At 51.0% G+C, this 25,807-nt stretch overlaps 1 protein-coding gene across 1 annotated transcript; it reads right to left on the bottom strand.

The window, feature by feature from the left end:
* Positions 1-1,905: 1,905 nt before the first annotated feature.
* FBXO41 (F-box protein 41) lies at positions 1,906-25,807 on the bottom strand. Its single transcript, XM_090281427.1, has 13 exons — positions 25,720-25,807; positions 12,178-13,223; positions 10,480-10,705; positions 9,949-10,022; positions 9,314-9,672; positions 8,326-8,567; positions 7,972-8,087; positions 7,710-7,862; positions 7,437-7,532; positions 5,912-6,030; positions 5,584-5,742; positions 4,196-4,311; positions 1,906-4,057 (listed from the first exon to the last, which is right to left on the bottom strand). The coding sequence occupies exons 2-13, from the start codon at positions 13,083-13,085 to the stop codon at positions 3,995-3,997; spliced, it is 2,631 nt and encodes an 876-aa protein (XP_090137553.1). The 5' UTR covers positions 13,086-13,223; positions 25,720-25,807; the 3' UTR covers positions 1,906-3,994.

The raw sequence follows: 25,807 nt of genomic DNA, 5'->3' as shown, positions 1-25,807 counted from the left end.
CAGAGGCAGATATTCCAGTTTCACCATCTTTTATTGGATACAAAGCCATAAATTCTCTGATGTCTGTGTGATCCTTTTAAATACACACACTCAGGTACATTCAGCAAAGGGCATCTATGGGTGACATGGAGCAAAGTGCTGGGATGGTGATGCCTGGGTGGGGCAGTGAGTGGGGCCAGCAGAGGCCCCCTGGAGGCTGGAGGTACAGGCACCACTTCAGAAACAAAACCAAAAAACTTTCTCCACCCCTCTGCCTGATGTGCTTGAGTTGGGGGAAGCTACCCTCTCACGGCTCAGGCCCCTTCAGCCTGGCTGTGCAGGGAAGGCAGGGCCTGGGGGTCAGTGGTGGAGGTCCCCCCCAGCAGTGCCCACTAGAGCCAAGCCTTCTCATGCCAGCCACGAGGCATGCCTAGGACTCATGGTGGGGAAGCCTGCCTGATTGTCAGGGCAGTCTTGGGACTGGCCAGTTCCCAAGGGTTTGGGGAGGGAAGAAGAGCTGGCTGTCTTAGTTGGCCCTGGTATTTTGATCTTCACCCAATCCTATACCTTACTTTCAGGCAAGGGCTGCAGAAGAACACACCTGTCCAGGAATAAATACATACACACGATACACAGCAATATATACAGAAATGCAGGCCTGGGACAAGGCTGGGTGAGAAAGCATGGCCACCAGGGCTAAAGAGATGTGCCAGGCCCCTAGGGGAGGGAAGTTACACCCGTCAGGGACTGACAGGCTGGAACAGATCCCACCAGTTTGAGTTAACTCCTCTGGGCACTTGCGCCCTGTACCCACTCACCATCTCTCCTGTTATCACCCTAAGTCCAGCAGGAACTGGGTCTTTGGCACCAATAGTCACTCTGTTAAGGTCTTCAATTTAGCGCCTTAGAAGGACTGGGACCTGGGCAGCTCCCCTCTTGTGGCCCAAAGGACTAGAGACAGGACCAGGACCAGGTGGGCAGGCAGGACCCAAAGGTAAAGGACAGCCAAACCTTGGAGCATCAGGCCTTAGGAAGGAGGCAGGGTTTTTGTTTTGTTTTGTTTTTTCCCCTTTGAAGCATTTCCTGAGGGGCTGGCTCAAATTCCACTCATGGAACTAGGATAACAAGAGCTGCCTTGGTCCTTAGGAGGTGATCTCTTCTGACCAGTGAAAAGCCGTGGTTCTATGCAGTACATTCCCTCTCCCTCTGGGATCCAGACACCTACAGCATCTCCTTTGTTCTCTGCCAGCGCTGAGGAAGCCCGAATAAAGCATGATGCAATGCTGACGCCAAGCATGCTGCACCACCCAGGTGCTGGGGGTGAGCTGTATGTCCAGGAAGTGGTAGGGACACCAAGTGGACACCACCCATGTGCCCTCTATACATGCCTGGGCCCCTGGAGCAGGGCCTGCCTTGGTTTGCTCTCCAAACCTCTTTGCATCTTTGTTACGTGTGCAATGCAGGTTAGTGAAGGATGGCTGGACCCTCCATCCCTGTTCCCCATTGTCAACCCTAGTTGTACAGTTGCCAAAGTGAACAAATGGAGTTTGCGGGGTGGGGGGCCTACAGACCTGCCAGGTCTCAGGGCAGCATGAAGGCTGGGTCGCACAGTCTTACGAGCCCCAGGAGCAGGTGTGCAACGGGACATTGACCCATGTTCCTGTTGGCAGGGGCCCAGGCATGTGCAATGTATTCTCGCACATCCTTCACTTGGCTGGGAAACACAGGGCAGTTTTTCTGGAAACAACCACACTCACGAAAAGCGAGCTTCCCACCAGCGGGAGAGGGGGTCTTATTCACTCTGCTGCCCGCAGTGCTGGTGGTGTGCAGGGCTGTCGCCAAGTGACAAGTGAGCGAATCTGCTGGCATCAGGCCTTTCAGCGCCACCTTCCTCCCACTTCAGCTCACCACCCATGCACCCTTTCTCAGGGCTGCTGCCGGGCATCCTGGTGGGCACCCACCCATGGAGAAATTGCCAAGAATGTGTTCCAGGATAGAGGCTTCCTGGGGCAAAAAAAGTCCCTCCATAGGGCAGACTCTGGCCAAGCAGAGTCTTTGTGCTTTGTCTGGCAGATGGAAGCAGCACCTCTGATCCTGGGGTTATGGATAGCAGGGGCTACGGCGGGTGCAGCTGGAAGGCCGGACTGATGCCCCCAGGGCAGCCAGGTCCTAAGTGGACCTCCACCTCCTTCTAGGCCAGCAAGGTTGTGCTTCTTCCTGTGATTCCTGGGGACAGGGCTGGGGAGGTGGAAGTCAACAGAGCCAGCACCTCTGGGGTGGCGATGCTACAAGGCCAAGGCTTCGTGCAGGACAGGACAGGGAGTTGCCAACATGTTTGGGGTCTTCAAAGCACAGGGCCAGAACAACCCATGCGAGGAAAAGGCATCAACAATGAAGAGCCAGGAGAGTGGGGTGTGGAGCCCAGGAAGCTGGGTGCGTTGTTGACTGGGACCCGCCTCTGGAGGACTCACTGCAGGGTAACTCAGGGATGGGTGGCAGAAAGTTGGGTCCCTGGAAAGAACTGTGAAACTAAGAGGAAAGCAGCCCCAGCCAGGACCAGCTGCCTAATGGTTAGGGCTGAAAGCTGGTTCTGCTCAGGAGAGAAGAAAACCCTAAGATGAATCTAGGTGAATGTTTAAAAGAACTTTCCAAATGAAGGCTGGCAAGACCCACAACCTCTGAGCCACTGTGGGAGTTCTGAGGAGGAACTGGGAGACCTGAGTCTTTAGAGCCTTAGTGCTGGGACCTGGTCCTGTAGGGACAGTGTCAGGGTCAGTGAAAACCCACATTGCATCCTGTGGTTTCCAAGCCACATGGCTCTGGCTTGGGCCCCAGAGCCGCACCCAGGCAGAAAATGCCCAACAGAGCCCTCAACTCATGGGAGCAGCTGAGACCGAGGAGGTGGACAAGTCTGGTGAGGGTGTTCTTCTCATTCCTGGCCCCGCAGGCCTAGCTGCCTTCCAGGGCCACATATTTAAGCACGCTAGCCAGACAGGGAAGCAAACCATACCACCCTCCTCCCAACCTCCTCCAGCCCCAGTACAGAGGTCAGCCCAGTGACTCCCTCCCACACAGCCTTGGGGACCCAAAGGCCATCAGAGTCCTGTCCAAGCACCTGGATTAGAAGGATATTCCTTGAGGAAAGGAACTGCTTCTCACAGGTAACAGGGTTTCCCAGGGCCCCTCCAGAGGCTTGGGATTGCTGACAGTTATGGAAACATGCACCTTTTAGCTCAGAATTTAGCTCTGGTGTGTCGTGGGGTTTGTGGTTGTTGGGAGGAGGGATCTTGTCTATATCAACAACAACTTTTTTTCCTCTTCCTGGCAATTTCCCCCTTTGGGAGGGACAGTCTCAATGTCCTGGGGAGAAGATCAGGGTGAATATTTTGCCCTTCCAAGCCCATTCCCACTACCTCAGTGCACTCCTGCCCCCCACTTTTGGCTGCCCACTTGCCCAGACCCCTAGGCCTGTGTTGTCCCTAGAGAATGTGGACCCGAAGTGCAGATGGGCTGTCTGAAGGGGTGCCTCCCTGCAGGGCAAGGAGAAGAGCCCTCCCCACCAAGTCTGAGCTGCCTTGAGGAGCCCCCTCTGGCTGGGGCCTAGCAGAGGACCCTGACTGGGAGGCTGGGCCTTAAGAACAGCAGGTCTGCTAGAGCAGCCTGAGCAGCCAAGGAGCCACTGCGTGGTTATTGCAGATCCTCAGGGTGAAGACACCAGGTGCTGGTGGTGACTCAGCTCCTCGCTGGCTGTGCCCAGAAGGCTGCTCTAGCTGGGGACTGGGTGAGGGCCCAGGGGCAGCTTCTGTCCAAGCCCCTGCCCTGGAGAGGCAGTGCCCAGGGTCAGGCCTGTTGCTCTGCTGTCCCAGGAGGAGGACAGGAAACTGTCAACCCCTCCCTGGAAGCCAGAGATAACACTAGGCCTCCAAAGGTCTAGTCCAAATCAGGGTCCCTCTGGAGGTCCAAAGAGAGCGCCCTGGTGTGGGGCTGGCAGGGGCTCTGCCGCCCCTCACCCGGGTTAGCAGCCACCTTCCACCTTGATGTGCAGGATCTTAGAAAAGCCGGGCCTCCGTCGCAGAGCCTGCAGACCAAACCTGGGTTAGGTCTCCCCAGGGCCAATCCCCAGGGTCACAGGGAAGGCTTCCCTTTTGCACACCCAAGTCACCAGCCCCACCCTAGGCTCATGGGGTCTTGTGTGGCCTCAGAGCCAATGACTCACCTGAAGTTTTGTCACCATGTCTTCAAACAGTTTCTGGGCCTCAGGACTGCTGGGCTCTTTGAAGTAATCAGCAATCCCAATCTGGACCACAATGGACTTCAGGTTCCGGCAAATGCCTGGGAAAAGTGGGGTAAGGTGTGGGCCTATGTTTGGCCTGGGCAATGGGGTTGCCTCCTCTCCTCTAATTAATGAACTCAGAATCCTACTGAGAGGCAGTCAAATGCCAGGCACTGGGAACATAAAGCGGAGGGCAGACCCATGCTGCTCAGGGGCTCAACCGGACAACGGGAGAAGGGGGAAGGGGGAAGGTGATGCCGAAGAGCAGAGGCTGTGGAGGATGAGTGGGCAGCAGCTGTGCAGGGGCTCTGAGAACTTCCCCGGCAGAGGGGACAACTGCGCTACAGCCTGGGCATTTGGAAATGAGCAGCTGAGGTGAGGCTGATGGTTCTCAGCTGGAGCACAGAAGAAGGGGACAGGGAACAAATAAGTGGGAACAGAGGGCTTCAGGGACTGGATGCTGTCATGAAGTCAGGAGAGGAGGAGGAAGAAAGTCAGGAGGCTGAAAGGATCCTGATGGTCATGATTTTGAGAGCTGAGAAGTTAATTCTGGTGGTCAGTCCAAGGCAAGGCCATGAGGCTGAAGGGGAGGGAAGAAGAGGATCCTAGAAATAGTGTCAAGGAAACTTCAGCACTCAGGACATGGGTCCTGCCAATGGTCAAATGGTCTTGGATGATGGTCTCACTTTATGGGTGTGAGAAGCCCAAGCTGGCACCCATGTCCTCTGTGAAGGTGGAGGAATGACAAGATGGAGTGGGTGGCTGGGGGGAGGTGGGGCCAGAGGAGGCATGACCTGGGGTCTGTACCAGGGAGAGAAGTCTTCCCTATGAGAACTGTCATTGGGAGCTAACACACCATCTCATTTAATCCTCCCATTCATTCCAGAAAATCAGCTTAGAAGATAGGGTACAGAACTCAGAGCTAAGTATAGCAATTTGCCCAAAGTCACATAGCTAATAAGCAGTAGACTCAGAATTGAGATCCAGGTCAATAAAGCTCCAAAACCTGTGCTCTTCACCTGTCTGTTCTCCTTGCCTCTGCCCTTGGCTGGAGGCTCACGTGGGGGAAGATGGCGCTGCGCAGCTCCTGTCTCCAACATGAGCAGAGCACAGGGCAACAGACGTCTGTTTGGACCAGATGCTGGGAGGCTTTGAATGCCACACTGGCCTCAGAAGGCACTGGTGGCAAAGGCAGTACTAGAACCAGGTGCGTCTAGCTCCAGCAGTGGTGCTTGCTGACTAGGAGTGACAGGGAGCTGGTTATGCTTCTTGCTGACAAGGCCTGATCAGAGGTGACACTTGTACCCCACCCCGCATTCCCCATCACTCACTGTTGAAATGTAGCAGGGCCTTGGGGGTGACAGGGGTGGCTGTGAGCACCAGCATCTCCAGTCCTTTCAGGCCTTCCCGGCAGACCTCAGCCGCCACCTCCTGGGTGATCTCCGACACGTGGTCCAGCTCCAGCACCTGTAGCCGCATGCAGTTTCTTGCTAGGGAGAGGGAGGAAGTGGGGGGCAGGTCCTGCTGATGAGCTTCCCAGGTCACCTCCTGCCCAGAGCCCGAATGCTCCTGCCACCACCCAGGCTGCAGCCCAGAACTCCTCCGAGATTTCAGTGTCGCACCCACTAACCCCCACTGCAGTCCCAAGGAAAGACTCACCGAGCGATGCCAGGCCCTGCACCCCACAGCCGGCACCCCCAACCCCCAGGGCCCTAAGGTGGGGCCAACAGCGACCGATCATCTGCAGGCAGCGGTTACTGAAGCGTGTAGGCTGCTGGCTGGAGAATGAGGGGCAGGGAAGGTCGTCAGAAAAGCATCTGGTTGCATGACACCCCAAGCCGGCTCCTCCTTTGGGTCCCCCTCGGGCAAGGGCCCCACCATCCACCTCAGTTGCTCAAGTTAGGAACCTGGGGTCATCCCTGACTCCTCCTCCCTCACCTTCTGCCAAGATCCATAGACTGATTCCTAAATAAGTCTCCCGCCTACAGCTCAGACCATCATCAATATTCATTTTGATTATAACTAGACTCCCTGCCAATTCATGCTCCAAGCTGCTGACAGTGAGCCACTCATTCCTATATTCTCTCCCTCAGCCGATTAGCATATCATTCTAAGTGTCTACTATAGCCAAGAACAATTGAGCTAGCCCCTGGGGACACAGTGGTGACAATACAGACATGGTCCCTACCCTGAGGGAATGGACAATGAGGTGAAGGGTGGGGGGGCAAAGAAAGTTACCTGTTTGATGTAATTAAGATCTAAAATCCCCCAAATGTTTCCCAACACTTTCTAAACAGAATGCAAAATCTTACCCCTTAGGTGAGGCCTTCCTGATGCTGCCCCAACCTGCCTTTCCACACTCACTGCCTGGCTCTGTCCATCACTCACACCAAACTTGCTGTTTCCCTGAACACTAAATCCCTCAACACTCACCCAGGCCACAGACGTGTGCTTGGTACCACGTATGTGGAAACGAACAGTTACAGGCCTCTGCCCTGAGAACCATGAGTTTTGTGGAGACTGAAATATTGAGAAACTGTTGCAAAACAGACTGCAACAGGGGCCGTGACACGGTGCGGTAGGAATGAAGGCAGGAGACCAGTGACAAACTTTACCGAGGTGTTACTGAAGAAACACTGGAGGACCTGGGAGGGGCCGCCACGTGAAGAGGGCTTGGAGGGCAAGCCACAGAGAGCAGAAAAGCCTGGCCTGTTTGAGGAGCTCCGAGGAGAGCCACAAGGGACCTTGCACCCTGGACTCTCCAACAACCAGCTGTTTTGTACGCTACACACTGACCACCCTGAACTGCCTTTCATCTGCTAAATCGACCTATCCACTTCTGCCTAGTGTTTACTCACCACTGCTTGTCGGCCCTGCAGGCACTATGGACACAACTCATTTGCACTAGCAACTGTCCTAATAAGGTCAACAGATCCCTAATATCACATTCACTTTGCAGGCTGAGAAGCTGAAGCCCGATTGGGTTGCCCAAAGTCACACTGCTAGTAAGCCAGGACATGCCCCCAGGTCTGATTGTAAGCCTTGTACCCAATGCTTAGATGCACAGATTGATCAATGTGAATCTGTCTCCCAAACCAGCTAATGGGGTGGGCCCAGATCTGCTCAGTCCTCAGCCCCAGGACCCACCCAACTCTGTCCCCTCCACACCCCTGCCAGGGCTCACCAGGGGTGAAGTGGCGCCACCTGGAGGGAGACAATCTCTCTGCAGCCTGCGCCCAGGGCCCAAATGACCTCATGGCCAACAGGATCTGTGGCGCTCCTGTTGAAAAGACAAAGCTGGGGCCACCCACCCTGGTGGCCTCTGCTCCCTTCTCTGGGGCCACAGAGCTCTTGGGTTCCTTTGCTTGAGAGCCCTGGGGGAAGGGTATGCAGAGCCCCAGGATCCCTTGGGCCCAAAGCCAACCCTCTGAGGTTGCATCTGATGTGGCAGACCCACCTGTAGGTGACAGCCTGCAGGGCACGGCAGTAGCAGCTGGCCAGCCAGAGAGAACGGTCGGTGAGGATGTTGGGACAGTGGGAGATGCGCAGGATCAGCAGGTTGCCCCCTGCAGCCTTCAGCAGGGACTCCAGCCCTGCTTCCAGGCAGCCACTGGGGAAAAGAGATCAGGGAGTGGCTTGTACCCACCTCCTGCTCTGGAATGCATCCCCACGTAATTCTGGGTCTGCAGCCCAGGAGCACCCACCCACCATGGCCTCACCGGGTGTTCCGGGCATACTCCTCCTTGCTCTCCTTCTTGCTCCGCTGCCGAGGTTTCAGGTTCTGCAGTGTCAGTGAGTGGGCCTGCGTGCACCACTGAGCCAGCATTGCCAGGAACTGCAAGGAGAGAGGGGTTACCTGAGATGAGGGGTCTGAGCTTGGCTGGCTGGATGTGGACCAGCTCCAGGACAGGTGGCCCCAAGAGAACACTTTGGGAAGCCAGGCAAGAGCTGTGGCCTTGTAAGGTTTGCAAAGACCAGACCTGGAGGAATCATACGCTGGAGAAGGTGGGGGGTGGAGGTGAGTTCACAGCAGAGATGAGCAGGAGGGCAGGGCAGTGGGCAGAGACAGGCACCTTGGAACAGACTCGGGCATTCTCGAGCAGCACCCGTGTCCAGACGGCAGGGTGGCGGGCCACAAAGCGCCAGTCCCGGCAGACCTCGGCAGCATGCAGGAGTGTGCGTGTATCCAAGTAGGTGAAGATGCAGAACAGAGCGGCTCGCATCTTAAGGATCTCCGGGCTGATGACCTCGTTGGAGCGTGAGGGGCTGCCCCTCTCTGCTCGCCGACCCCGCCCACTGCCTCCCTCAGAGCGGGCTGCACAAAACCAAAGGGTCAAAGGTGAGTGTGGGGGTCAAAGGCCAGCATAGGGATGTGGGTGGGGACCTAGGGTAGGTTAGAAGCTACAGGAGGAATGGGCATGAGAGACCCATGCTGGGGGACCAGCACCTTGGGAGGGAGGACAAGGGGCCTCTGCTTCCCTAAGATTGCAAATTAAAAAAAGGTAGCTTTTCCTCAGTAAACTTTTTAAGATAAGATATCATCACATAGGCTAAACTCATCCCTAGATGAGGCAACTGAGACAAATTTAGAGAAGGAAAGGGTTTGGAGGGCAATGGTATGGATGGATAGAAATGGAGCCTCTGTGAACAGAAGGCAGATGAGGCTGCCCAAAGCAGTCACAGGGGTGCAGCCACAAACCCTGACCAGACCCCTCTCACTTCCTGACCCCACCCAACCACATATGCACAGGGAGGCGCCCTTGCCAACTGCTCCAGGGGCCTCACGGTCTGGAGTCAACGCTCAGTTACTCTCCTGTGTCAATGAGCCTACCACATAAATGGACCCCCTTAGATGGGGCATCCTTGTGCAAAACCAGCACTGCCCTGTCACGCAACTTCCTGCCGCGGGTGTGCAGGGAACTGTGTGGGAATTTGTCGTCTTTGTTGTGGGAAGTCTGGGGCAAGGGGAAGGCAGTGAGGGAGCCCAGTAGGTCCTCTGTCTTTTGAGAAGGCCCGCACCTGGGAAAGCCTGGCCTCTCTGCCCACCCTCCCAGGACTCACCTGAGAGCCGGCAGCTGCTCAACGGCCCAGCCATAGCAGGCCCAGGGCGGGGCACGTCCGAGGGGCCCTCGGCCTCTGACTCGGTGGTTCGGGAGCCCACATCCGAAACATCACCCTCCTCCCCCTCTGTGCTGTGTCGGCGGGGTCTGCGCTGCCAGTTTTGAATGGCCTGGCGCCGCAGGCCTGAGCTTCGAGGGGCCTGAGCCCGCTCTGAGCCACCATTGGCAGCCTGGGCCCTTGTGCCCAAGGCCCCAGGGCCACTGTCCTCAGGGACCCCCTCTTCTGTTCGGGGCAACTCCAGACTGTCACTGTCATAGCAGCCTGAGCTCTGGGATGCAGCTGGAACACGGCTGGAGGCCCTGGTGAGGTGGACCAGAGGGCAAGGAGTAAGAAGGGAGGGGCATCAGGCCCACCCAAACTCCCCATCCCATCCCTACCACCAACCATGGGGCAACCCACCCACCCTGCTTTCCAAGAGTCCCCTCTGAGTGTGGAAAGGCAGACAGACAGAGGCAACCCAAGGAGGATGGGGAGTGGACAAGCCAAGCCTCCAGGCAGAGCAGCCATCCAGTGGGCCAGGGAATCTTTCCTGGGTGAGGGTGGGCTGTGCGGGGCGGGCTGGGCCCGAGGCTTACCCTGTGCTGGGAGAGGAGCCATGCCGGGACACTGCGTACGTGCTAGGCATGGCCAGGCCCACGTGGTGCTCTCGCTGTGGGCCCCCAGAGCAGAAGGGAAGGAAAGGGGGGCAGAGGAAGCAAGAGGATGAGAAGGAGCAGGTGAAAGAGGGTGCAAGATGGAGAGAAGAGGAGAGAGAAGAAGAAAAAAAGTTGGGAAAGATGGACAAATAGACAGACAGCCCAGAGATGCAGGCTCACCAGCTCCCTCCTCACACCCACCCAGCAGCACCCCAGACCCAGCTGGCAGCTCCTGGGCTCTTGTTTGCAGGGATGGGCCTCTGAATCACACCTCACTGCAGCCCCAGGGGCCTGTGCTTCTGCCATTTCAGAGGGGCTCTCCTGTTCCTGGACCCCTTACTTCAGGCCTAGTGTATGCTCATGGAGAAGAGCCAAAGAAGGGAGCATTGCAGGCAGATGTCAGGCCACACGTAGGGGAGTTTGTGGAAGCCAGGTGTGCGGGTGGAGGAAGGAAGGCAGGTGGGCACTCACCATTCGGCCTGGGCCCCGGGGCGCGGGCCCAGCGCCACTTCCCCCAGCTCCACGGCCCAGGCTGGCACTTGGTGTGCTGCCACAGCTGCTGCTAATGACCTGCAGCTGCCGTTCGGCGCGGTCTGCCCGCTCCAGGAGCTCCTCGATGAACTGCTGCAGCCGCAGCTTGGCACTGGCCTCCCGTGCTGCCGTCTCCTTCAGGAACTGGTCAATCTGCACCACCTCCCTGGGCCAGGAGCAGTCTCTTACCCCAGTGCCTCGGCCTGGCTGCTCACCCACCCTCCAGAGGCCCTGGCCAGTGGGGAATGACATGGGCACAGCTTCCCGCAGTGTCTGCTCACAGTCACATAGGTACACACAGAAGAGGCCCAGGCATACCGTCCCACATGAAGGCACACACAGAAATGTGAGTCCCACACTCACACCCCACCCACCCAGCACCCCCCCACATAATTGGACACACCTGTTCCCCGTGGACATACTCATAGGCACACACAGTCACACAGCGAAGTACGACACGTCCAAAACATAGCCCTACATTCAAATTTGTGTACTCATATCATGTTCATTCGCAGGCGCACAGTCTGAGACAGGCACAGACCTACCAACACGTTCAAACACCCTCCCACACATGCATACACATACCACACACATGTTCAGAAACATTCTCAGATGCAGAAGCATACTGTCAGTTGCACTACCATCCTCTGGGAGTTGCATGTACCCTCAGCACACTCAAAAGTCATGAGTATTTACTCCCAAATACATTCACAGTTGTTCATGCATCCACTTAACATTGACTAAGCACCTTCTCGGTGCCAGACACTGTTCTAGGTATTGAGAACACAGCAGTGAACAAAGCAGAGAAAAATTCCTGCCCCCAATGGAGCTTATATAACTATGGAGACAGATAAATAACATCTACATATTTCATACTTCCACATTTAAAGACCAGAGAAAGAAGGAGAAGCCAGCAAAGATGGAGACAGAGCAGACAAAGAGCTAGGAGATTCCAGGAGAGTGTCCTGGAAGCCACGTGAAGGAAGTGTTTCCGGATCAGCTGTGTCAAATGCTGCTGCGAGCCCAAGTAAGATGATGGCTTGGCCCTGGCAATGTGAAGGTCATTTATGACATGAAGGGCTGTGGTGGCGGTGGACACATGATCAGAATGGGTTCAGGAGAGAATATGGGGAAAGAAACTGGAGACAAGGATAAACAATACTTTATAGAGTTGTTTTGCAAGGAGAGAAAAGGGGCAGCTCAAGGGGAGGGAGGGTTGTGGCAGTTGGGAGATTATGTTTGTGTACTTTTAGGAAAGATACAGCAGATAGGGAAAACCTGATGAGAGGCGAGAGAGAGGGGAGAATTGAGTGGGCAAAAGGGAAGAGGACCTGGTGCCATAATGTAGGAGCGAGCCTTGGCTAGGAGAATAGAGAAGGAAGAGAAAGTCTTCACAGACAGGCACAGGGTCATCCTGCCATGGACTCACAGTCCTAAGCACATATTGTCATGACACTCTTGGCCCAGTATGCACCACCATTACCTGTTCATGACCACAGATCCCTTAAGCCATGACCACATACACAGACACTCTCTAAGCCACACTCAAGGTGGTGGAAGTTGCACAGTGACACACACGGTCACCCACTCAAGACATTTGCGGGCATATTCACCCACAGGGCCCTGTGGGCCACTCACTGCTGCTTGCGGCTCAGCTCCTGTTCCTTGTGCACTAGGTCCTGCTTGAGAGAGGCCAGCAGTTCCACACTCACATCCACCTGGCGCGAGAGCTCAGAAGCACGCTCTTCCAGCTCCTCCTTCTCTCGCCCCAGCCGGGCGCTCTCCTGCCTCGCAGTCTCCAACTCCGCAGCTTTGCGCTCCAGCTCGGCCTGCAGCCGGCCCACCTGGCCTGCGATCTTCTGCTCCACTTCCTCGCTCAGCCTCTCCAGCCGCCGGTCCACCTCCAGCTTCTCTAGCGCGCGGATCTTGAGGCGAGCCAGGCCCTCTTCATAAGCCACATCGGCAGGCGATGGGGAAGCGGGAGAGGCGGAGGCGGGGCCGGGGCAAGGGCCGGGGCCAGGGCCGGGGCCGGGCGGCGGCGTCGAGCACGCAGAGGAGGCCACCGACTTGCGGGCGAACAGCTCCCCCAGCGGGATCTCAATCTCGCGCAGGGCGTAGCGCGCGGCGGCAGCGGGCACTAGGCCAGGCTCCGTGAGCTCCTCGCAGGGCAGGCTGGCGGGCACCAGGTCGCTGGGGAAGTGGGCGAGGGGCGCGTGGTGATGGTGGTGGTGCAGCAGGTGGGGCGTGCCGGGCGACGGCCCGGCCGCCTGCTCCTTGCCCTGGAAGGACGTGCTCTCGAAGACCTCGCGCCGGGCCCCGGGCACCGCCAGTAGGGCCGCGGGCTCGGGGGCCAGCGGGAAGCCGGAAGCCGCGGCTGCCGCGGCCGCAGCAGCGGCACCGTCGCAGATGCTGTTGGTCTTGGAGAGGATGTAGAGAGTCTCGTAAGTGTGGCTGTACTCCAGGTGCGCGCGCAGCGACGACAGGCTCCGGAAGCGCTTGTGCTCCCCGCAGCGGGGGCAGCGGTATGGCAGGTCCAGCGAGGCCATGGCCCCGCCGCCCCCGCGGCGTCCGGGCTCCACCGCGGCCGCCCCGCCGATCAACCGGGAGCACTCATGGGGGGCCGCGGGCGAGTCCCCCTGAGGGACCAGGAAGGCTCAGGGCACCCGCAGCCAGGGGTGAGGAGGCTAGAAGAAAGGGAGTAAGTCTTAGGAGGGGGTGTCCTTGTTCTCCCTCCTCACACCCTGTACCCTCCCCCACACCTGAGGAAATTGACTTCCCTGGAAAACAGGTGCCCAGAAGAGAGAGGTCGAGGGGAGACCCAGGGTCTGACCTCCCAGAGGGCGTTGGCCTGCCTGCTCTGGAACCTGTGCGAAGGCCTGTACATGTATAAGGGTGAAAAAGTGAGAATTCTTTAAGAAAAAAAAAAAAAAGACATCTGCTTTATTTGTAACAGTTCCAACCTGGACATAACTCAAGTGTCCATCACCACTGGAATGAATAAGCTGTGGTATATTCATAATGGAATGTTATCTAGCAATAAAAAAGGAACCATTGGTACATGTGACAATATGGATGAATTCATTCAATGTTATGCTACATGAAAGAAGTCAGACCAGAGTGCATACTCTAGGATTCCATATATGTGGAGTTTAAGAACAGACTAAATTGAAGATGACAAAGTCAGAATAGAGATTACCCCTGGGTGGCTCTATGGACTGGAAGGGGCAGTAGGGAAACTTATGTGATACAGGTATATACATATATAAATAGTCAGCTGTGCACATAAGATTAATGCACTACATGTACTTGACTGTATGCATGTAACATCTCAAAAAAATCCTTAAAAAAAGATGCTTATTTCCATGTCATGCAAACCACACCCATAAAACAGGCTGGACTACTGGTACCATGTTTCAGTTACCAAGATGTCACTTCACCTGATAATACCTTTGTATGTGTTACTATTTATTCCTTCCCCTGCTTCTGTGCCACATCCTCCCTTCCCTGCCACTCCAGGTGCCTAGGTGCTTTTCTCAGATTTCTTTGCTAGGTTGGTCTCCAATATGTGGCTCTGCCCTGCCCTTTGCTCCAAGGCAGGCCCCTTCTGGCACAAGCCACCACCCTTCCTGGTATCCCACCCCTGATCAGCCTCAATTCCCACTGTGCATCCTCCATCATCTCTGGCTTCTGGTCACCCCTCCCCTGCCTTGTGGGATCTCTACCCCATTCCTCACTGCTTTCCTCTTCCTATGCCTGCAGTCAGGTTTCAGCCACCTTCTGCTGTCAGTGTGCTCCGCCAGATCACAGACCACCTGCCAGTCAGACAATTCAGTTGTCATTAGGAGTCTTCACACACTTGGTCCCTTGGCTGATACTTCTGACCCCTCAGTCTTCATAGGCTGCTATTTTGGTGCCCACTTTGTATTCTCTGACCTCCTCTCCTTGCTGCCTCCCTAATCACCCCATCTCCTGATGGGAGGCCTTCACAGCCTTCTGCTTCTGTCTTCTCCCCACGCAGTCTGATTCACTTCCACCAGTTAATCCACACCTTAAACCCATTAAGTCTCAGCTCTGCCTCTCCATCCTGACCTCCTCTTGAGTTTATTCACTTTGACATTTCCACATGGAAATATGGGTGTGTGAAGTATGTTCCCTGTCAGCCCAGCACCCAGTCCTCCTCCTGAGAACAGCACCCTGCCTCGACCTTGGGGAACTATTCTTCCTTTCCCATTTTTTCAGTCCACGTGGTCTAGATGGGGGTTGATGGTCCACCCCTGGCTTCAGGGGTAAGAATGTGATAAAGGCCTGGTTGATCCAAGGCTTAGGATGAGCACATATCATCCAGGTTGAACCAATGAGTCTTTTCTCAGTGAGTTACTGAGTTATTTCTCCAGGACTTCTCTGGAACTACTTGGGGAAAGCATCTTCTTTGGGCTTAGGTCTCTAAGCTGATGGGGAAGGCCAGAGCTTCGAGGGCCATCTTTGGGAGGAACTATCTGGGAATGAAGCCAACACAAAGAAGCAGAACTGAGATGAAGAAAGAGAGAGTCCTCACAGACCAGTACTATTGGAGATCCTGGTCTGTTAATTTCTGTGAGCCAATCAATTTCCTTTGTTGCATTAGCCAGTTGTATGTGGGTCTGTGTTACTTACACCAGGAAAATGTCCTAACCCAGAAATTAAGATCAGGAATGGAATTTTTAAAAGTAATAGAGCCTAAGAAGGAATTAGCTGAACTAAAGGGAGGAGTAAGCTAGTACCACTCCACCTACTCTTGGTGAACCCTGTTGCACAGCAGCAGAGCATCTGACTAAGCTCTCCCACTGCTGCTGGTGCTCAGACGATGTTCCCACCAAGGCTGGAACTTTAGGAGACTTAACAAAAATGTCACAATGTTGGGGTGTGACCTTAGGAAGGTCCAATAAGCAAGAGACACACTCTGGCTGCAAGGGGTCCATCTGAAAGCAGAGAGGGAGAAATGGTGCTGTGTCCAAAGAGGCTCTTTCTGCCTGAGGCCAGTAATCCAATATGACTGAGTCAGATAATTAAGAGCCAGTTCTCTGCTTCTAGTTAAAGTCAGCTCAAGCAAAGACAGGGAGGCTGGGAACACAGAGGGAGAGGAACTTGAGGCCTGATGAGCTCTTAACTCCCCAGACCCTCTGGAACCCCTCCTGCCGTGCCCTCCCAGCCGGTTGCTTTCATTATAAGCAGCCTCCCTCTGGAATGAAGCTTGAGTGGGAAGGGGCAAGTGAACTGTGCCTCCCACCCTGGAGTAGGAATTTGAATTGCCCTGTGGCAGAGGCCTAGCTAGAGGCCACAGAACCATGGGCTCCTGGGATGTGCAGAGCACCAAGGCCTGTTGCTAAGAGACAACCCCTCCTCCTTCCCCAACATCACCACCAGGGACTCCATTCAAGAATTATAACTTCCAGTGAGGTCTCTAGTTTGGTTAATTGCTCTGGGGATGACTGAATGCAAATTGACTGAAAGCTTCCTAATGATTAAGGGAATTGTATTGCCAGGAAAAAAACAACAACAAAAAAAAACAACCCACAAATTTGAAAAACAAAGGCCAGGGAATATTAGCTTACAGTTGCCCACCACCAAAGCAGCACCAACGGGAGAGGACTCCTCAGGGTGCCTCAGTGCCACAGAGCACAAAGGACAAGGATGGCTGTCTGAAACAGCAGAACCAGAGCAACCAATAGCAGGCCAGGGAACCTCGTCCTTGCCAACTGGCAGAGCATGCATAGCATGCTATAGACTTGTGAGCACTGAGTGCTTTCCCTCATTTCCCCTCTTCATCTGAGAGGGTGTTTGTTCTTCCAGCTACCTGCTTTTTCCTCCATCACTGTAGTCTGGCCATATATTTGAGAGACCATGAGGGGCTAACTCAGTACCCTGCCAGACAGCGTGCCAGCAAGGTCTTGAAATAGGGCTGGATGTGGTAACTACGTGAGAACTTGGAATGTCTCCTTTCAGAGATAGGACAGTGTGTTTTAAGTTTTGTAAGGGGTAGTTGCATTATGATACATAAATTAAAACAAAAATTTATGGGGGGGCAGTCTGTGTAGATCTTGGACAGCCAAAAGGTGGAATATAGGGGACATGTATTATTTTCGCTGCTCAGCTCCAGTTTCTCTTTGTGGATAGACCCCCAATTTTCCCTTACAGAATCATTCCCCCAACTTTGAATAGTTCTTTAGGTAAGGCTGATCCCACCTTCTAGCTCCAGGGGAGCACATGTGACCTCAGCTTGTTTATCTGTCACAGCAATCATTTAGTAATGGGTCAATTTAGCCACTCAAGGGCCTTTGCTCAGCTGGTAGAACGTGAGCCTGGATCTGCTTGTGGCCATTTCTGTCCTCTCTTTGGACAAGGAGGGGAAAAAAAGACTTCTGATGATGTCCTTTGAGCAGCCAGATCTAGATGTGCCTGATACTTTAACCCTAGACTTGTGAATTGTGAGAGATGGTAAATTCTTTTTGTAGCTTAAATCATTTGAGTTGGTTGCCAGTCACTAATAAAGAGACTCTAGACTAACACAATGACCCACAGTATCAAAACAAACAAACAAACAAAAAAACCCCCCCAAAACCTTGGACTTCCTCTCTGCCACTCAACATTGGTATTTCCTTCAGTGGTGTCACTGTCCTCTCAGTCACACCATACCCACTGGCCATCATGATTTTGCTCTCTCTGGCAACCATCAAGAGCTGCTGATTTTTCTACCCAATTGTTTTCATGCTTCATGCTTCTCTGGGCCACTGCCTCCTCGCACTTGGCCTGCTGGCCCCAGCCTTCAGTCTCACAGCTCTGTTCCATCCTATATTAGGCACCAGATCCCTCTGTCTACAAATGATTCCTGCTCATGCTCTTTAGCACTGGCAGCCCACCATCTATTAACTGCAGCCAAACTCCTCAGCTTCACACTTTGGCCTCATGGTACTCCTGCCAATTTGAACATGAAAGATGACCTGGTTGTTTTACTTGCATTTCTTCGATTACTATGGCCAGACATTTTTGTTTCACACATTTATCAGTCATCTGCATCATTTGGTGATTTGCCTGTGCTCTACTTTGCTCATTTTTATAGTTAACATTCATATTTTCTTATTGATTTGTCAAGGCTTTTTATAATATCTATGCTTTGTCATTTATATACTACCAATATTTTTCTCAAGTGTGTTGACTGGCTTTTACTTTTATTTATGGTTTTTTGGATATACCAACGTTTCAAGTTTGCTCCAATAAGATCTTTATGATTTCTGATTTGTTGTCATGCTTAGAAGATTTTTCCCTACTCAAAGTTTATATATAAAGTTACATATGCTTTCTTTAGGTACTTGTGATTCCTTTTTGTAAAAGTACAGGAAAAAATTCTTAATTAAGGGCTTTAAACAAATAATCTTAAAACAATAAATTTACAATGACTCGCTAGCATTCAAATACTTTAGGCTGTGTGGTTTCCTTTTAGACACTGGAGTTTTAATCTCTAAAAGATTTTGGTATGTGTAGTGGGACATGGATCTAAAACACCCAACTTTTTGTTATGGACATTTTCACACACATTTAAAAACAGAGTGAATAAGATGATGAATTTCTATATACCTGTCTTCCAGCTTCAACTATTATTAACTCATGGCCAAGTTTGTTTCATATGTACACTGCTCCTCTGCTTTACACTTGCCCGTCCACCACTAGATAATTTTGAGAGAATCCTAGATATCATATTACTTCATCCCAAAATGCCTTACCCTATATAACACAGGACTTAAAGTTTTAAAAAATAACTAATATTTAGTAATTGTTCTAATACCACCTTCCTTTAGTTACATTAAAATTCCAAAAGTAGCCTTGAACTGTAAATACAAAAGACGTTTCTCTGAAAAGACCAACAAAATGATAGCCCTCTGATAAATCTATTCAAAGAGGAAAAAAACAAAAGAAAACAAATATGTAACACTATAATGAGAAGAGGGATATAACTAACAGGGAAGGTTTGTTCAAATTACTGAACTGCTACCAGGTACAACTATTGGCCCAAATTTTTAAAAAAGATTTTATTTATTTATTTTTAGAGAGAGGGGAAGGGAGGGAGACAGAGAAGGAAAGAAACATTGTTAGGTGAGAGATAGGTTGCCTCTCACAGGCTGTCAACCAGGGACCTGGCCTGCAACCCAGGCATGCGCCCTGACTGGGAATCAAACAGGCAACCCTTTGGTTCATAGGCCGGTGCTCAATCCACTGAGCCAACCAGCCAGGGTCCTGGGCCCAAATTTTTGAAAATCTGGATGAACTGAATGCTTTTCTAGGAAAATACAAATTATCAAAATTGACTCAAGAAGAAATAGAAAACCTGAATAACTACAGATAAAACTGAAAAAGTTGGCAAATGACCAGGGATGTTATAAACAGAATTCAGGTCACATACACATAACTGCTCAGGAACAGGGTTATTCTGTAATACATGGTCAGCATGGTGTCAGGACACCTGTGTGTGCCTGCCCATCCCAGCTAAGTGCTGGTGCCTCCTGTGGAGGCAACTTTCAGGGCCTCTGAAGCAGCCAGCCTTCTTCCCTTCCCCATGTGCTGCCTGCACAGCACCCTGCTAGAATAGGGGACGTAAAAGTCTGGGGGGGTGCAGGTCTGTGTGTGCATGGGCAAGGCAGAGGAAGGAAGGGGCTTTTAGGATCCACGTGGCTCTTCACCCGAGGCCAGCCTTCCCTCAGAGTTTCCCTCCATCTGCTGAAGCTGAGGGATGATTATGAGTGATTCTCAGGAATATTTTTGCCTAGATGTACCAACTCCTCAGCATGATTGTGAAGCTTTGCCTGAATTCAGGCAAAAAGGTGATGGAGGCAGGGAGAGGAGGGGGAGGAAGTAAAAGAAAAATAGAACTGTTGCTTATTCAAACTCCATCACAATCCTGTACTATGAGCACCATGACAGAATAGCCAGAGACAGATTTTCCTTTGTCTTCTGGTCTCCCCAAATCAGCCATCCCTGCAGCCCTGAGAACCCGCCTCCCTTTTCAGCCTAACTCTGCTTCCTCAGCATCCCCAGGGCCTGTTATGCTCCTTCCCCATCTGAGAAGCCTATTTCAAGCCTACTTTCATTTAAGTCCAGTTCAAGGTTTTCTCTGGGCAGAAGAACTAATCAGAGGCATTTATCTTTTTTTTCTTCCCTAAGGCTTTCAGGTATGTGAGCCTCATCTCCTCAAATAAGACCAACCATCTTGCCCTGGTTGATGTGGCTCAGTGGATTGAGTGCTGGCCTGTGAACCAAAAGATTACTGGTTCAATTCCCAGCCAGGGCACATGCCTGCGCTGCAAGCTAGGTCACCAGTTAGGGGGCATGTGGGAGGCAACCAATTGAGGTATCTCCCATACATTTATGTTTCTCTCCTCTTTTTCTCTCTCTCTTCCCCTCTCTCTAAAGGTAAATAAATAAAGACCACCCATCTCAAGAAGTGTGTCTTCTCTGGCTCCTATCTACCTGTCACATTCTCACATGTTGACTCTGCCAGAAACACAGATAATCTTGCATTTTCATGGCTTCCACTACCACGTGGTCACTGAGAATTCTTGCAGGGAACATTCTTATTTTTATCTGCTCAGCAACATCTTGTCCTTTTTTTGGTGAGCTACTGCTCCCACTCTATGTGGTTCTGACAGGGCTGGCAATACTAGTACGGTGGGCACATGACCCAGGTCTGGCCAATCATAACACCCCTATCCTTTTGGCCATAATGATTGACCCAGGAATCATTCCTCAGGCTGAGCCAACAGAGTCCTTCACTGGGATCCCATGCTAGGATGATAAAGCTGTCTATGGCCTTGTGAAACCTTCACCCCCGACAGGAAGAAAACTCATGTGTGCTGGAGAGTAATGTGGCAAAACTCAGAGTGCAGCTGAGCTAAGAGGGAGAGAGAGTGTCCTCAGTTCTTTTTTGAGAACCTGGGTACAGTTGTGCCCAAGACCCTCTCATCCCCCTTCTTCCCATTCTTTCCAGTTGTATAAATTGGCACCTGTCCTTTTTTAAAAATTATTTTTGGCTTAAAATAGTCTGAGTTGAATTTCTGTCATTTGCTATTAACAGTCCTGATACTCCTGCAAATCTGTACTTCTAACTTAGAAACTTAGAATGCTCTTTTAAGCTCTATTCAAACATGACTTCATTCAATGTATACTTACTGAGTACCTGCTTTGTGCCATGAACTATGCCAGGTGTTGTGCTAGGTATGTGGTGGATACAGACTGACAAGAGCCAATCCTTATCTTCAAGCAGCTTGTGATCTCCTGGGACAGACTAAGGTATTGAATGACACAGCCATGAGATAAATGGCTGGCACAGGAAGCTGCACTTAACTCAGCCAGAGGAACCCCCAGAGGTGTTATCATCTAGACTGACTCTTGCAGAGGAAAGTAGCTGGGTGAAGAAGGGCAGGTATGACTTTGGGGAGGGGAAGAAAGGCATCCTGACTGAGCCACAGAAACAGCATGTACAAAGGCAAGGAAGTGAGAGTGTGCCTCCCTCCTTCAGGGAAGGAAAATGCAGGCTCCAGAGAGCAGAACCGTTGTCTCAATCACTGCTACTTCCGCAGCCCTACAGCAGTGCCTGGCATGGAGGTGCTCAGGGAGTGTTTGTGGGATGATGGAACAACAAGGTCTTAATCAGAGGTACAGTTTAGAGAAGGGACTACAGAGGGCCAAGGTCAGGAAGAAGGCTGTTGGAACACCAGAAGTGGACATCTTTAGCCAAGATAGCAAGTGTGCAAGTGGGGAGAAGGATGGATATAGAAGCAATTTAGGAAGGACAGTCAAGAAGGCTTAGTGAGCCCTGGCAGGTGTGGCTCAGTGGCTTGAGTGCCAACCCGAGAATTGAAGGGTCGCCAGTTTGATGTTTCTCTCCCTGTCTTTCTCCCTTCCTTCCCCTCTCTCTAAAAATAAATAAATAATTTTTATTTAAAAAAAAAAAAAAAGGCTTAGTGACAGAATGACTGTGGCTGGTACAAAAGGGAAGAGTCGAAATATCAGGCTCAAGCTTAGGTTTTGAGCATCTAGATAGATGGGGTTGTGGTTCAGAGGGTTTTGGAGAGTGATAATGAGCTTGACTGTAGATTTCATGAGTGTGGTGTTCCAGCGGGTCTTGGAAGTAGAGATATTCGGTAGTTTGCAGTATGGAGCGGAAAATACAGTTTCGGCAACTTGAGCATAAAAACAAAGGTTCGATGAGCAGGACCAGGGAGAAGGTGCAGAGAGAGGAGTGGGGAGGTAGATCCTTACAGAGGCAGAGAAGGGAGAAGAAGCCAGAAGTTCCTGAAAAGCAGCAGCAGAAATGGCAAATCTGGTGGGAAATCTTAGAGAGGAGAGGATGTCAAGGAAGGAAGGAGTAGGCAATAGTGTGAAAACAGTGTTAACAACAGGAGTTGACAAGTCAGAGCAGAGGCGGGAAAGGTCCACTGGTGACCTTACAGAGGGCTGCTTTGACGAGCCTGGCCAATGGGGGTTGAGGAGAGAGTGAGGAAAGATGTGAGTAGCGACAGTGGGTGGACACAAGAAGCTCAACTATGAAGGAGAGGAAGCAGCATGGGAGAATCCAGAAGCAGTAATTAAAATGAGAGACACCTGAACATATTTAAAGGCCTCTTAGAGATAACCTAATTCTAACCTATATCATCACTTCTGCTAGCCTGAGGCACCAATAATTCAATGCCTTAGACCTGAAATTTATAGCAATTTTTTTTTTTTTTTTCAGTGCTTAGAAGCAGCAAGTAGAGAGGGAGGGGATAAAAAGGCTATTTCAGTGTTAGGTGGCTCAAAACATAATATGCTAATAGTGAATTCACAATAAATACCACAATACTCACATCAAACCTACTTCTTTCTCATGTTTCCCATCTTAACCAACATATTTATTGTCTACTCAGCACTCTGAATGCAACTCCCAAGGCATCTCTTAATTCTTAAAGTTCCCCTCAGATCTCAATTGCTGATTTTTGTCAATGCTATCTTATAAAGTCATGACTGGTGTGGCTCAGTTGTTTGGGTATCATTCTGCAAAGTGAAAGGTCGCCAGTTTGATTTCTGGTCAGGGCACATGCCTGGGTTGCCGGTTAGGTACCCCCGTAAGGGCGCCTACGAGGGGCAACAGATAGATGTTCCTCTCTCACATTGATGTTTCTCTCCCACTCTTTCTCCCTTCCTTCCCTTCTCTCTAAAAATAAATAAATAAAGTCTTTAAAAAAATAAAAATAAATAAATACTATCTTATAAATATTTGACTCTATGTCTTGCTTTTTCTATGGTCACTGCTCCAGACCTACTATCCTATCTGGACCATTGATGCTGTTTCTAACTGAAGTCTCTAACTCCTTCAGCTCTGAAGTCTCGTGGTTTCTGCAAATAGAGATCCAGTCATGTCACTTTTCTTTGGGGGAAAAAAAATCTCTGAAGGCAGGCCGTCTTCTGAAAGGTAAAGCCCACTCTGCTTTGCCTTCCCTCAAGGCTGGCTGGAACCTGACCACCACTCAGTCTTGCCAGCCTTGGCTTTTGCCTCTGATTCCCACACGCATCCTTACTGAACCTGATGAGTCTTAGCTTCACTGAGAAGTGCCTTATGCTGTTACATCCTCAAGTCTTACTTAGCTCATGCTAGTCCCTCTTCCTGGGACTCCCTTTTTCAACTGATGAATTGTGCAGGCCCGACTCAAATGTTACTCTTTTCATGAAACCTTCTTTGACCCCCTCCTCCAGCTCAAATCACAACACAGCTTGAATCACTTCTTACCACAACTCTTCACATATTGTAACAGGTATCACATGCTGGATGGTCATGAACTTGTTTGCACATCAGATCCTGCCCTACACACACACTGGAGGGAAGGGACAATGCTACCGATTCACACCTGCCTCACACACAGTAGAAACTAGTATATTCTTAGAGGAATCACACTGAAAAATGGATGAATTGATTGATTTATGTAACCAAAGTGATTTCTATTATTTATTATCATGGAACTGGATGAATTTGGTTACAGTTAAATCAATCCAAGAATTACCTCAAGTAACAAGTGCTTCCCTGGCTCTGCTCTTCGCTCACTGGGAGGTATGGACTTGCTGTGTCTTCACGACATTATTGCTCTAGCAGAGCTCCAAAGCTTAGGACTTGTCTGCTTCATTATATTTTATCCACCTAACAAAAGGTTGTCAAACACAAGGCCTATGCCAGGCACTGGGGACACAAAGATGAATAAGTCAGTCATGACTTCACAGTGCTTGCACTCCAGTCATCAAAACAGTGAACACTGCCCTGGCCGGGTGGCTCAGTTGATTGGAGCATCATCTCATGCACCAAAGGACTGTGGGTTCGATCCCTCGATCAGGGCACATACTGGTATCTAGGTTGTGGGTTGGATCCTGGTCAGGGCAGATACCTGGCAATCAGTCAATGTTTCTCTCTCACATCAGTGTTTGTTTCTCTCTCTCTCTCTGTCTCTCTTTCCCCCTGCCTTTTTCTCTCTCTAAAACTAATAAACATATCCTTGGGTAAGATTAAAAACAAAAAACAAACAAACAGAAAAAAACAGTGAACATTTACCTCTAATTATTCTGGTCAGACACCACACTTCTCATCTAGTCCTCAAGACAATGCTGCCAAGTAGGTGGTAACATCTCTGCTTTAGGTTGAGAAAATCTAGGTTCAGAGTGGCCAAATCACTTGCCCAAGGCCAATAAGTGACTGTAACAAACTGTTGCTTTGCTGGCCCCCAATGAGTCATGCCCCCTAGTATTCTTGCCCTTATATGGTCCCATCCCATGTTGACTCAGAACTTGGCCACATGACCTACTTTGGCCAATAATACATTAACAAGCCTGAAGCAGGCAGAGATTAAATATGCAGTTGTACCTTAGCGTTTATCCTCTTAAGAATATTTCCTATTGGGATCCAGCTGCCATGTAAGGAATTTGGGCTTACTGGCTGGTGTGGCTCACTGCATTGAGTGCCAGACTGCGAACCAAAGGGTTGCTGGTTTGATTCCCAGTCAGAGCACATGCCTAGGTCGCAGGGGTGCACGAGATGCAACCACACATTGATGTTTCTCTCCCTCTCTCTCTCCCTTCCTAAGAATAAATAAAATTTAAAAAAAAGAAAAGGACTTGGGCTAGATCACTGAATGATTAGATGCCATGTGTAGAGAGACCCTAATGGAAGAAGGCCATCTTGATATTCCTTTGCAGCCAGTCTCTTACCTGAATGTAGATGAGAAGGTATCAAGTGAGCCCACAGTCACAGCGAATCCACATGAAAAATAATAAATTACTGTTGTTTTAAGCCCTGTACATACTTTGGGAAGGTTTGTGACATACCAGTGAAAAACAAAAACGGTGACAAGGCAGGATCTGAACCCAATACTGCCTGGCTGACTTTGAAACCCATGTTCTTAGTGTCCCAATACTATGTTCCTTCTGGTTGGGAGTAGGATGTCACACCAATACTATTATAGTCACAGGTTGGCCCATAGTAGCACTCAGTAAATATTTGTTGAATGAATAGGTAAAGGGTGTGGTATGCTGCCAGAGAGGTATGAAAGTCCAGGAAGTTCAAAGGCAGAATGACAATGATCTTTCAATGACCATGACCCCCCTCTTCCCGCTACAAATATTCCAAAAACAAAAAACAAGGTAGGTATCCCTAAAGCTAGAAATAAGTATGTGGATATCATTAAACTCCCCCTCTCTGTCTCTTTTCTCTGTGAAATGAAGATCAGGCAAAATTGAGGAGTTAGCAGATCTTGGTTTTTGATGGTCATCCCCCCTGCCCCGAACTCCCCACTGTGCTGCTGGCATCTCCTCTCCTTCCAGCTTGGCCTTCTGGGCCCAAGAACTCTTCCTTCTTCTTTTTCATATAAAATCCACAGGCAGGAAATGAGCAGAGAAGGTAGAAATTACAGAAATGGGGGAGGAAGGTTTGGATATTAATACATGGCTTCTTCATAGGCCAAAGAAATGAAGCTGTAAGCTCAGTTTTATTCATCTGCTAGCAAATGGAAGAGGTATTCCAAGGATGGGGAGGCAGCTGGAGGTGTCCCTTTGGATGGGGAATAAAGGAAGACCCTCCGATTCTCTAAATCCCTCTGAACCCCCCAAGAAGACAGAGGCTTTAGCTTTGCTCACCTGAGGCTGTGGTCTCACCATGTGTACCTCCCAGAGTAGTCACTGCAGCCTGGCGAAGACCCACAGGAGTCAATGCATCCAGGCCTCT

This window comes from Furipterus horrens, unplaced genomic scaffold, assembly GCF_987537825.1.
Source record: "Furipterus horrens unplaced genomic scaffold, mFurHor1.1.pri manual_scaffold_6, whole genome shotgun sequence".
Lineage (NCBI taxonomy): Eukaryota > Metazoa > Chordata > Mammalia > Chiroptera > Furipteridae > Furipterus > Furipterus horrens.
Note: the sequence above shows the minus strand (reverse complement) of the source record. Positions and strands in the feature narration are given on the sequence as shown.

Bases quoted from the DNA above. Each gene is read 5' to 3' on its own strand.
- FBXO41 (XM_090281427.1), bottom strand. From the start codon at position 13,085: ATGGCCTCGCTGGACCTGCCATACCGCTGCCCCCGCTGCGGGGAGCAC. The intron at 5,743-5,911 runs GTGAGTCTTTCC...CCCTCTCCCTAG, and splicing joins GCAGGGCCTGGCATCGCTCG to CAAGAAACTGCATGCGGCTA. The intron at 4,312-5,583 runs GTGAGTGATGGG...CACTTTTCCCAG, and splicing joins GGCCCTGCTACATTTCAACA to GCATTTGCCGGAACCTGAAG.